The sequence below is a fragment of the Bison bison genome, unplaced genomic scaffold, assembly GCF_000754665.1.
Source record: "Bison bison bison isolate TAMUID 2011002044 unplaced genomic scaffold, Bison_UMD1.0 scf7180017864472, whole genome shotgun sequence".
Taxonomy (NCBI): domain Eukaryota; kingdom Metazoa; phylum Chordata; class Mammalia; order Artiodactyla; family Bovidae; genus Bison; species Bison bison.
In genome coordinates this window covers 13,717,996-13,729,630 of record NW_011495033.1, presented here as the reverse complement: position 1 = coordinate 13,729,630, position 11,635 = coordinate 13,717,996, and the positions used below count along the sequence as shown (strand labels likewise).

Sequence of the window (11,635 nt, the reverse complement as noted above, 5' to 3'; positions counted from 1 at the left end):
CCAGTCCATTCTAAAGGAGATCAGTCCTGGGTGTTCTTTGGAAGGAATGATGCTAAAGCTGAAACTCCAGTACTTTGGCCACCTCATGTGAAGAGTTGACTCATTGGAAAAGACTGATGCTGGGAGGGATTGGGGGAAGGAGGAGAAGGGGATGACAGAGGACGGGATGGCTGGATGGCATCACCGACTCGATGGACATGAGTTTGAGTGAACTCCGGGAGTTGGTGATGGACAGGGAAGCCTGGCGTGCTGCAATTCATAGGGTCGCAGAGTCGGACAGGACTGAGTGACTGAACTGAACTGAACTGAATGGCTAGGGATGTTGAGCATCTTTTCATGGGCCTGTTCCCATCTGCTTATCTTTGGTGAAGTCTCTTCAAATCTTTTGCCCATTTTAAAATTGGATTTCTTATTTTCTTACTGAATTTTGAGAATTCTTTATATATTTTAGATACAAATGCTTTGTTAGAAAAGCAATTTGTAGATATTTTCTCCCAGTCTATGATTTATTTCTTAACAGTGTTTTTCAGGGCACAAGTTTAAAATTTTGATGAAATCTAGCAGTTTTTTCTTTTATAAATTGTATTGCTGATGTAGTATCTAAGAAGTCTTTTCTAATGCAAAGTCACAAAGATTTTCTCCTGCATTTTTTTTCTTAATAGCCTCCATTTTGAATTAGTTTTTTTGTATAGGCATTTCAATTTTGAACTACAAAGATCATATAAAATGAAAACATTGCTAAATACCAGTTCTCTCTGTCGTACAAGTTTCTTTGGAAAAGGAGTTACGTTTCCATTCCCTGTCAAAATGTCGCCTTTACTTTGAAGGGGCAGATTTAGTGTGTGTGTGTTTTTAAAAAATATTGCCAAGTCAGCATTTTGTCAGCAACTTTTTGTTCAGGTAGTTTGGAATGTTTTTTTGGCGAAGGAAAAATGCATAACTTTATCTTTACATTTTTAAGTACTTGGGTATAAATGAACCTCTCTGGGCTACTCTATCCCATTGTAAAAAATTGCAAGGATCCTACTGTTTAAGATCCTATTTTTATAACATCAGTCTCATTATTGACGTCTTAAAGCACAGAAGCAGCAATTTTTTTTTTTTTTTTAAAGGAAGTTAGAGGCAATTGACTCATGGGATAAATATTTTGTAAATGATGCCAGATTTTTCATGCTATGTGTTGCAGGTTCAGAGAGACATTGAAGACACAGTTTATGTCTTCAGGGAGCTCACAGTCTAGTGAGGGAGTTAGTCAGACAGGCAGTTGAAATCAAGTGTGCTGAGAGCTGAGAAAAAAAGGAACAGGCAGTGAGCAAGACGGGTCCCGTCCATGGGTACCAGTGGGTGCCTCTTCTTGGGGAGATCAGAGAAAGCCTTACGAAAGAGAGGAGGCCAAGCTGAGGCTTGAGATTGGTCAAGTGAAGGAACCCTCCCCATCATAGGGAGGATCGTGGGCAAAGTTGGTGAAATTCAAGTTCCAGGAATTGCACATGGTTTGGCCTGACTAGAGCAAGACAGTGGCAGAGTAGCAAGAGAAGAGACTACAGGGGGTGGTGGGACCAGATGGTGAAACTTTTGCTATCCTGGTGGTGCTTGGGTGTCTGTGTGCTCCGAGACGGAACTAACTGGTTGGCCAAATCTATGGTCTGTTTCGCTGAGACATTGTCTCATCTGAACATGTGGCATGGACTTCCAGGTTCCAGGTCTCAAGGCTGTAACACTTGTATTCATGCTCAATTCTAGCCTGGAGCTCATGTGTTCCCCGGAGATGCTTCAAGACCCAGAGGAAAGAGAGCTGGCTTTGCCCAAGCAGCAGCTGGGAAACACCTGCTTGCTCCTTGGAGCTGCACCCGGGAGCCAAGGCTTCTGGTGCATTTGCACATTGGAGGCAGCCAACCATCCAGCTGCCCCAAAGACAAGTTTTTCCGCAAGTCAAGAATTTTAACCCTTCTCTGTGGCTGGCGGCCCCGATTCCTAAAATCCATTGATTGCTTCTGACAACAGCTGTCTTGGGCGCAGTGATCTGTGTCCTGTCTGGTTCTCTCCTGCCCTCTGGTCATCTGTTAACCAGTCAGCCCTGGATCTCTCCAGCCACTGAATAACAGAGGTCACGGGAGAGTCCCTTATTTTGTTTGGTTGTTTCTTTTCCAAGTGGTCTTGAGAGCAGACGAGGATGTTTAATTCAGGGTACAGTTGTCAAGCCACATTAAAAATGCAGGCAGCAGTGCAGGACATGGCTGGCTCATGTCAGCCAGACATTCCAGTGCGACCAGAGGAGGAAAACATGGACAGGGCCCGTGTTAGTGGAAGTATCGCACGGTGAGCTTTCAGGCTCCGGTTTCTCCCAGTCCCTGCCATCCTCCAGCCAGAAGAAAGAAGCTCCTAAAGTGGGATTACCCTTTAGTGGGTATTCCTGTGACCTGGAGATCAAGTTGCCTGCACCTCAAAAAGAGAGAACTCCCGCACTGCAGGTTTTTCTGTTTGTTTGTTTGGCTGCACAGCGTGTGGGATCTTAGTTCCCCAGCCAGGGACCGAACCTGTGTGCCCTGCATTGAAAGGTGGATTCTTAACCACTGGGCCACCAGGAAAGTCCTCGTGCTGCCAATTAGGAAGACAGTGACTGTTCGAGCAATTAGGATCTCCAAAAAAGTAAGACCAGTGGGAAGTGTGGGTTTGGTGGTTCATTCTTACCTTGGGGATTCTTTGCTGTCTCCTGAGGGTTGTACCAAGAGAGCCTGGAGAGGTACTCGTGCCTGTGGCCGTGCCCTGGCCGACTCGAGGAAAACTGTGGGCAGCACAGATGGCCAAAATCATATGGGTCCAGGAAAGGCCAATGTGGATTAATACTGTCTTCTTGCCAATCCAAGTGTGGGTGCCCCGGGTTCCGTACCTCTGTTTATTCTGCCTTCTCCTCCTCCCACCATGCCATCTGCCAGCTGGACGGTTGACTGGCTCACTGCTCCCTTTTAGCTGTGTCAGTCCCGCAAGGTCATGATTGTTGTGCTTTGGGGCTGGTTTCCCCCCTGGGTGGGTGAAATGGATCTCTAACCATCGATTTGTCTTCTTGCATTTCAGTCGTTCCAAGGAAGTCAAGGACGAGCATACCTCTTTAACTCAGTGTGAGTGTCTCTGAATGGTACATCCATTGTTCGGTGCAAATTTTGAGGGATGGGGAAAAGCAACACTCTGTGATGATTACACAATGGAACCTGTCCTCTCTGACACACACACACACACACAGAACCCCATGGAACATTATTTACCACACATGTTAGCCAGTCATCCTTGGGGAATTTGGTTGGGGGGGCATCATCTTGGGCTAAAAATAATGTAGGCAGTACTCCAGTAAGCACAGAGGGCTGTAGTCTCCTAGCAAAGAAGCTGGAGTGCTTCTCCTGAAGCCTGACCACGAAGGTCTCAGAACTAGACCTGAGACGTGTCTCCGAAGAAGAAAGGAGGATGAACAGAAGACCCCGGGATCCGTTGGAGGACTGAGGCTGGAGGAGGCTTTGTAAAGTGGAGTGAGCTAAGAGCCTCCATCCCCTCGTATGGTCTGCCACAGCCCTCAGCAGCATTTACAGCTTTCTCTGGGAAGGCAAGCCTGATGAACTGTGAAAGTGGAAATCTAGCATGTCCAGCTTGAAATAATAGGAGCTCCATGTAGGAGTCTAAAGAGCTGATAGATGGGGCTCACCCGTCCCTGTGATGAGGACAGGACTCTGCTGTCATGATTGACTCTTCGGCCACAGTCTGTCCTCAGGAAGTTCTGAGGACCTGTGCTCATGGCTGTGGGCTTCAGTGTGATTGTCAGTTTGTCCCCTTAAATCACAAGCCTAAAAGCACTTGTTAAGGAAAGCTCTGAAAAAAGAAAAATTCCAAGCAAAGTCTCAGCCATAAAGACTATTTTGAGTTGACTCACAGAATCAGAACTTTCACATCTGACAGATAGCTCAATGGAGATGTGTCCATGTGGCTGCCTTTGAGGTTGCTTCTAGTTTCAGTTAGAGATGATGCGCTTAGCGTTAGCTTCCTTTGGGCAGCCGTCTTCAGTTAATCTTTTGCTGGGAGTTCAGCTTCAACAACCGATGGGCATTTGCCTGACTCCCCGCTCTCTCTCTCCCCATCCCCGGCACAGAGTTAACGTGGGCTGCGGGCCGGCGGAAGAGCGCGTGTTGCTCACAGGACTGCACGCCGTCGCAGACATTTACTGTGAAAACTGCAAAACCACCCTGGGCTGGAAATATGTAAGTACCGAGGGGTCTGTGGGTGGGGAGCGCGCTGTGAAGAAACTAATGAGAGTCACTGGAATGCATTCTCCCACTTGCTTCCCCGGCCTTGTGGGCTTGTCTGCAATGAGCATGGGAAACCGAGTTCAAAGAGCAGTTCCTGGCATCCAAGCGTCCTCTTTGCATTGATAGTCCACTCTTCCTACTCAGTCCTTCACCTGCTCCTGACACACGGACACACAGTCACGCGCCCTCTCAGTGCAATAATAGTGGAAAGTGAAGTTGCTCAGTCGTGTCCGACTCTTTGCGACCCCATGGACTGTAGCCTACCAGGCTCCTCAGTCCATGGAATTTTCCAGGCAAGAGTACTGGAGTGGGTTGCCATTTCCTTCTCCAGGGCATCTTCCCGACTCAGGGATCGAACCCAGCTGTCCCGCATTGCAGGCAGACGCTCTACCCTCTGAGCCTCCAGGGAAGCCCAGTAGTAATAGTAGTAGTAACAATGGCGCGTAACACCTCCTGACTGCGTGTTCCAGGCGTACGTGATTTTATTTACTCTTCACAGAATCCTTAGTGTGTGAGCCATAATTTAATCCCTAGTTTACAGATGAGGAAACTGAGGCTTAGGCAGGGTAACAATTTTTATTTATTTTTATTTTTTGACCATGCCATGCAGCATGTGGAATCTTAGTTCCCTGACCAGGGATTGAACCCACACTCCTTGCACTGGAAGTGCAGTCTTAACCACTAGACTGCCAGGGGAGTCCCTCGACAGATACTTGTAACGTCTCCTTGGCAGCTAGGAGAGTGCTCAGAGCCTTGCCAGGGTGAGAGGAGGTATGTGTGTTCAGTGAGAGTCAACTTGTATTATTATTGTTGTTGCTGCTATTATTATCGGTAGATCTTTTCACAGTGCTTTTCTCTCCCCTCTCTGTCATTGTGGGGATGTTGAAAAGTCAGTCTTCCTGTTTCTGGGAGAGAACTTTATTCCATGTTGTTGCAGAGGGTCGGTGTGGGGCTGGCTCGTAGGACCTGCTTGGGAAGGAGCCTGAAGGAGCAGTCAGAACCTCCTGGAGAGTGATAAGGATGTGTCATGTAGGTTTGTTGATGGCAGCAAAGACACCACTCTGCAGGACTTTGCTGGTGGAGGAGCTTCTGCATATGTGGGAGCAGGGAGCATAGGGGAAATCTGTGTCTTTTGCTCCTTTTTTCGATGAGTCTAAAACTGCTCTAAAAATATGAGTCTGTGTGAAAAAAAAGATATCGAGCAAGAGAAGCCAGCCATGAAAGTATGATTCTGTTGAAATAAAGTTTAAAAATACTCAGATCATAAAAGCTGCAGCAGGTAGAGTCCAGGGAAGGAGCACAGCCTTTAGAGTCTGTCTTTCATGTCTTCCTTGGAATGTTCAGAATGAGAACAGAAAAACCTAGATGCTGTGTTTCACAATGCTGAGAAGGTTTAGCCACAGGTTCATCTGGGAGAAAGCGCCTTGGGCGTTCTGATTCCCATGTGGCCACTGGTCCCCACTGTGTGGTCTTGGGGCCTCAGTTCTGGTTTTGATTACCCAGAAATGTTCTGCCCCTTCTTTGTTTCCCAGCTTCTTGATTATCTTATTCCTTGAAGTTGTGCTGGATCATAGACAGAAAATAATCCTGAGTTGGCCGGCTTGGCTCCTTACTTCGGGTAAAATGATTAAGTCCTGGGGACTTCCCTGGCAGACCAGCGGTTAAGCGGTTAAGAATCCACCTTGCAATGCAGGGGACACAGGTTGGATCTCTATTTGGGGAACTAAGATCCCACAGGCCACACAGAGTGGCCAAAAAAAAAAAAATCCAGTCCTTTGACAAAGCTTTATTTATTAAGAGCCTTTGTGTTGGATACAAAAGTGGACGAGAGACAGTTCTTGCTCTCAGGATGCTTATAGTCATGATACTTGGGAGGAAAGCCACAAGTGAAGATCAAACAGCTGGACAGGACAACAGAGAAACATCCGTCTCCCCAAACATTCCCTGATCCCCTCTCACAAACCCCAGTGCTCCAACCTTTCATTCTATTATTCCTTCTGACCCTTACGATGACCCTGTAATTATCCCAACTTTGTAAATGGAAAGTTTATAATTTTGCAAACTATTAATGGAAGTCAGATGCTTAAATGATGCTTTTGATGCTGGGAAGCAGTAGGAGCAGGGTTTAATCTGCGATGTTTGTGTCAATTCCAGATCCAGGGCTCTGTCTCCTAGAGTCCACTTGTGACATTTTGCAAGTGCCTTGAGGCTTGAGGGGTGGGCGTATTGGCTTTCTTTTCCCTCTCTCTCTCTGTTTTTTTAAATAGGGACACACTGTCACTTTCCTAGTTTTATTTTTTTCCTCCCCCTGTATTCTGAACACACTACCATGGAACAACAGGTCTTGTTCCTAAACCGTATTCCTCTGTTGTGTACACATCACACTCACGCAGATGGAGCTGGGGAATAATGAGGTGTCAGGGAAATTACTGCTGAGCCCACAGCTCTTGTGTGTGTGTGTGTGGTGTGTTTGCACTTTCTCTTGGCGCCCCTCCCCTCTCTGCTACGGGGAATGACTCCTCTCTGAATGAGAGACTCAAGTCTGAACTTGCATTCTGAGACCCAGAGCCCCTGAGCTCTAGAACAGAAGATACAGTTCATACAGATGCTGCCCAGCACCTATCAGCAGTAAGATTTAGCTCCTTCCCGATCTGGCGGGCTCAGAAGGGAGAGTTTTTCCACTGTTCTGCCCATTGAGCTTCACCATCTGATGACCCTGACACCCACTGTTTTTTAGATGACACACCAAGATGGCTTTCTGTATCTGTACCTGCAAATAGAATATCACCTTGCTGCCACACTGATGCAGGACTTATTTCTGTGGGGCTTGTTAGCTGGGAGAGCCTGTGGCGCTGTTTCAGATGGGCACCTCCCAGCAGCTTTGTGCTGGGTTTGTCCTCTGGAGGCCTCGCAGCTGAGTGGGGCTCAAGGGCTGGCAGGTCCTTCAGCCTGCAGTTCATACAGCTCCTTTCTCCCTAGAGAAAGGCAATGATGGAAAAACAAACTTAACCCATCTGACATGGAAATAGCAAGATAAGAAATAAAAGAGAGACCTGTTTGGCAATACAGTACACTTTGTTCCTCTCCCCCAATGTCTCTTCTCTCAGCCTAACAAGCACGGTTTAAAATAATGGCACAGTGGGCATTCCCTGGCAGTCCAGGGGTTAGAATTCTGTGGTCTCACTGCTGAGGGCCCAGGTTCAATCCCTGGTCGGGGAACTAAGATTCCGGAAGCTGCTTGGCACAGCCCCCCAAAATAATAAAAATTTGGCACAGAAATTCTATGGATACCTCCATAGGACAGATTTCTGGTTAACATCAAAAACCAAGGCAGACAAAAGACAAAATAGATATACAATGAACAAGACGGAAAGACACAAAATAGATACAAGTTATGCTGTATGTTTGAATGTGGTTAAGTGCTGTGGAGAAAAGTAAAGCAGGAAGCGACAGGGGGCAAGGGAGGTGGCTGCAGGGGAGGTTGTGGCTTTCAATAAAGACCTTACTGCAATGATGACATTTGAGCAAAGATGCTAAAGGAACTCTACTGCAAATACTGAGAAAATATTTAGAATACTTAAATTTAAAAACATTTAAATGTTTTGTAAATATGGAGAAAGCCCTGGTGATGCCTCAGTCCTGCAGTTAAGCCAAGGGGACATGGCGTGCTTGAGCAGTGGGCCTTCTCAGTGAGTCTGGGTGAGGCTGGGGTCAGACTTGAGAGGCCCCGAGGCCTGTCATTGGCCCTGCCTTTGCTCCGGTATGCCAGAAGTCACCTGCGCATCTTTGGTCATTCCATGTCTTCTCTTCCTTTGTGTTTCCGTAGGAACACGCCTTTGAAAGCAGCCAGAAATATAAAGAAGGCAAATACATCATTGAGCTAGCACACATGATCAAGGACAATGGCTGGGACTGATGGGAGAGCATCCAGCCAACCCAGCGTCCACGTGAATGCCATCCAACCGAACATTCTACCCAAGCGTGAGAGAGTGACTGAACACGTGGTTCCATCCATTTAGGGGCCTTGCCATCTGGGGCATTCTCCCACCCTGACGCCATCTTTCTGGTGACCGGCCTCTAAACCGCTGTCTCTCTGTCTCTTTGCTTTGTATCTGTTTGTGAGTTGATCCTGGCTTCTCTCTCTGTTCTAGTGTTGGCTGAAAAAAACAAAACAACAAAAGGAACAGACGCCTGCCCGCATGGCGGCAGCCCACTTTGACGAAGGCCCCAGGGCCCTTGAAGAGCTGCCCGAAGGCCGCTGGGCAGGAGTACAGTGGCCCAGCCCGGGGGTGTGAGGGTCCCGGGTGGGCAGGGGACGGGAGGGGAGAGGTAGGAACAGACTTGTGCTGCTCCTGGAGACCTGGGAACTTAGGCTTGAAATAATCGACTTGTCTAAGAGGACAAAGAGGAAAAAAAAATACCTCATGACTGCATTCTCTCTGATCAGAAGCTTCTGTTCCTGCCACCAAATGTGCCAGATTAGCCAATGAGAACACAAGAAGGGTGGCCCCTCGTCTTCGCTGGCGGGGCAGGGGGCCGGCCTGGTTCTCCCGGGCCGAGCTGGTGGGGGTTGGGGGAGTGTGTCCTGGCAGCAGGGGATGACTTGGGAAAAGCCCAGAAGGTTTTGATGACTGACGCCTCACTGCTCCTCTGGGTGATCTCTGCCTCTTCAGCCACTGTAGGTGACAGGAGAGGGGACTGTCATTTGCAATGTGCGCGAGATGCAAATATCCCAAAGGCTTTGACCAGCAATCAAGTAAAAAAAAAATCAATGATTGAGGATAACAGGGAACACAGGGGAGGGAGGTGCAGTTGGGGAGCTCTTGCAGAAATGGCCTTGATCTTGGGCCAGAGAAAATAAAAAAGTAGAACCAGTTAGCAATTCCGACTGACCTTTTTTTCTGAACCTTCATAAGAGAAGAGCACTGTGGCAAGGAAGAGGGGGTGGGTGGGGCAGAGCCTGGAATAGTTTAGGTTTGAACTGTTACAGGTTAAGTGCATCTTTTTTTTTTTTTTTTTGGTATGCATTGGCTTCACTGAGAACAGCAGTTCTTTACGCGTATGAGTTTTTGGGTGTTTTCCTCCAGTTCTATCATTGTAGTTGCGGAAAACAAAGTCCCAAGCCTTCGAGTTTAGTGATGACCTGGCTGACAGATTCCTCATGCCCCTAGCTTGTTCTCTTTGTACTTGAATGTTTTTGTGTGGAGAGAAATCTGTCTGTGTGATCCAGCAACGGAAAAGTCTTCAATTTGATGTCAGACGGCAAGTTATAAATTCCAGTGTTAAACCCCACCCCCGACCTCCCCATCCAAAGCTCATTATATTAGGGAAGTGGGGAACGCATCTCTGTGAGGCTCATGAGAGAAGAGTTTGTTGCATTTAATCAACACTGTGAAGTCTGTTCTCCAGCAATTTAGCCAGTATGCAGTGCATGACCGAAACTCATTTAACTGAGATAATTTCATTGCTTAGACTGAAAATATTATCATTGCTAAGATATGTGTAGGTTATGTTAGGTAATTCTCAGCATCTCATTCTCCCAGTAGGCTGATCCTATAGGAAAATTCACCTTAAAAGTCACAAAAGAGTGAGTTGAAGGAGACGAGAACCTGTAAAATTGTTAAGCAAGATTAAAGCAGCCAACCCGGGACGTTTTCAAAATGGAACCAGATTCCCAGAGAGGGTGAGTCTGTCATGGAAATGCCTTTTTGCGTCTCTGTGGGCTGCTGGTGGAGCACAGGGCCTGAGATGCTCATGGTCCTGCCCTGGCAGTCCTGGGTGGAGAGCTAACGGGAAGCCAGGTAGCCCTGCGTTTAGCAGCAGACAGCCTCCGTGAAACAAAGAGGGTTCTGCAAAAGCAAATTTTGTTCCCAAAAGCTTCTTGGCCCACGTCGTTTGGTGCTTTAGCAACCCTGGGAGATTAAGTTGTTCTCTCCACATTACTAAAAAGCAGACTGAGATTCAGAAGTCTTTCATTTCCAATCCCAGAGAAAACAGTTCCTCTGGCTCCCAGGCCCAAGATCTCAATTAAAAAAAAAAAAATCATTTTCAACTTTCACATTCCTAAGCTGGTTTGCCAGCCCAGAAATCATAAATTCCCCTCTGCATCCCTGCTGAAGGTAGTGGCTCTCATTTCTGTGTTTTGATTAGCCCCTTTACTCAGGGAATGTCCTGGCTATTGATAATCCTTTCCAGGAAAAGAAAACAGGCAGGGTCAGGGTGGGGGGAACATGTAGGTGTGTAAAAACCGAGCATGGTCATATAGGAATTGGATGTGAGGTGCCCTAGAATGTTCAAGGGGCAGAGGACACTGAAGTGCCACTGCTCGTCTGTGGGGATGGGGCCTCTGACTCTTGCATGGATCAGAGCAGGCTCCAGTTAGACCCGGGTTTTGGTGTTTTGTTTTGCTTTAATTTAAATTACTATCCATTGAGCATCCAGTGGGCACATGGTGCAAGAGAGCTGCACAAAATGCTGGTTTATCCATAATGACAAGGGTAAGAAAGAACCAACTCATTAGGCTTTCCCTAAGAAGAACCGAAAGTGCTTCTTAAAACGTGAGCTCCGTTCATGGCTTGTCTACTAATGTCTGGCAGTATCCGAGAGACCGCAGCTGAGTGAGGGAGATGCCTCAGTCGGCTCATTTTTTAATTTCCTCACCAAATTATGGACTCAGAGCATAACCAAAGACCTCATCCGTTCACCCCTGGTGGGTTTGGGGAACTGGAGTTCGATGGTAAGGCTTAGGTGGGGTGCCCGGAGTAGGGAAAGGGAGAAGGGGAAAGGAAAAAGGCATGACGTGCTAGACCTCAGCCAGCAGCTGTCTTCCTTTTCAGCTGAAGTCCAGCCGGCAGATTCTAGTTCCATCTCCCTCGTGCCTCCCCAGGTCATATGGCGTGGGCGGCCCTGGATTACACCCAGCCTGCTGGGATATTAGTCTCAGGCCGCTGGTGGGTTGATTTGACGTGTATCCAATCCAGCCAAGCTCAGTGTCCACGGAACGTCAGCTGGGCCTGCCCAATTCCCCGGACAACAAGATGACGGAGATAGGATAGAGTCAATCTTTACTGGTGGATCAGTGTGTGAAAGACAGGTGTCCCCTTTATAAAAAGATTTTCAAGAGGATATATAAGAAACAGTTGCTTGTGAAATATACTTTTGTAAATAATATTTAATTTTTTAAATAATATATTTGGTGCTGTTTTCTCAGATCCCCTGAGAGCACTTTTTATTTTCATTTTTAAATTCTCTAGTTTCCTCTGCATTTCTTGAAGTATATTTTAAGGGAAACAGTGATCACCAGTATACTCTTGCAAAAGAAAAGGAAAGGAAAAAAAAAAAGA

General features: G+C 47.0%; 1 protein-coding gene across 2 annotated transcripts in view; it reads left to right on the top strand.

Annotated features, from left to right (window-relative positions):
- The window catches only part of YPEL2 (yippee-like 2 (Drosophila)), a 66,340-nt gene extending 54,720 nt beyond the window's left edge, over positions 1 to 11,620 (top strand). For both annotated transcript variants that reach the window (XM_010861617.1, XM_010861616.1), the window contains exons 3-5: positions 3,076 to 3,119; positions 4,136 to 4,244; positions 8,119 to 11,620. In XM_010861617.1, the coding sequence (XP_010859919.1) occupies positions 3,076 to 3,119; positions 4,136 to 4,244; positions 8,119 to 8,208 (243 nt within the window). In that variant the 3' untranslated portion in view covers positions 8,209 to 11,620. The remainder of the gene's footprint in view (positions 1 to 3,075; positions 3,120 to 4,135; positions 4,245 to 8,118) is intronic.
- The last annotated feature ends 15 nt before the right edge of the window (positions 11,621 to 11,635 follow it).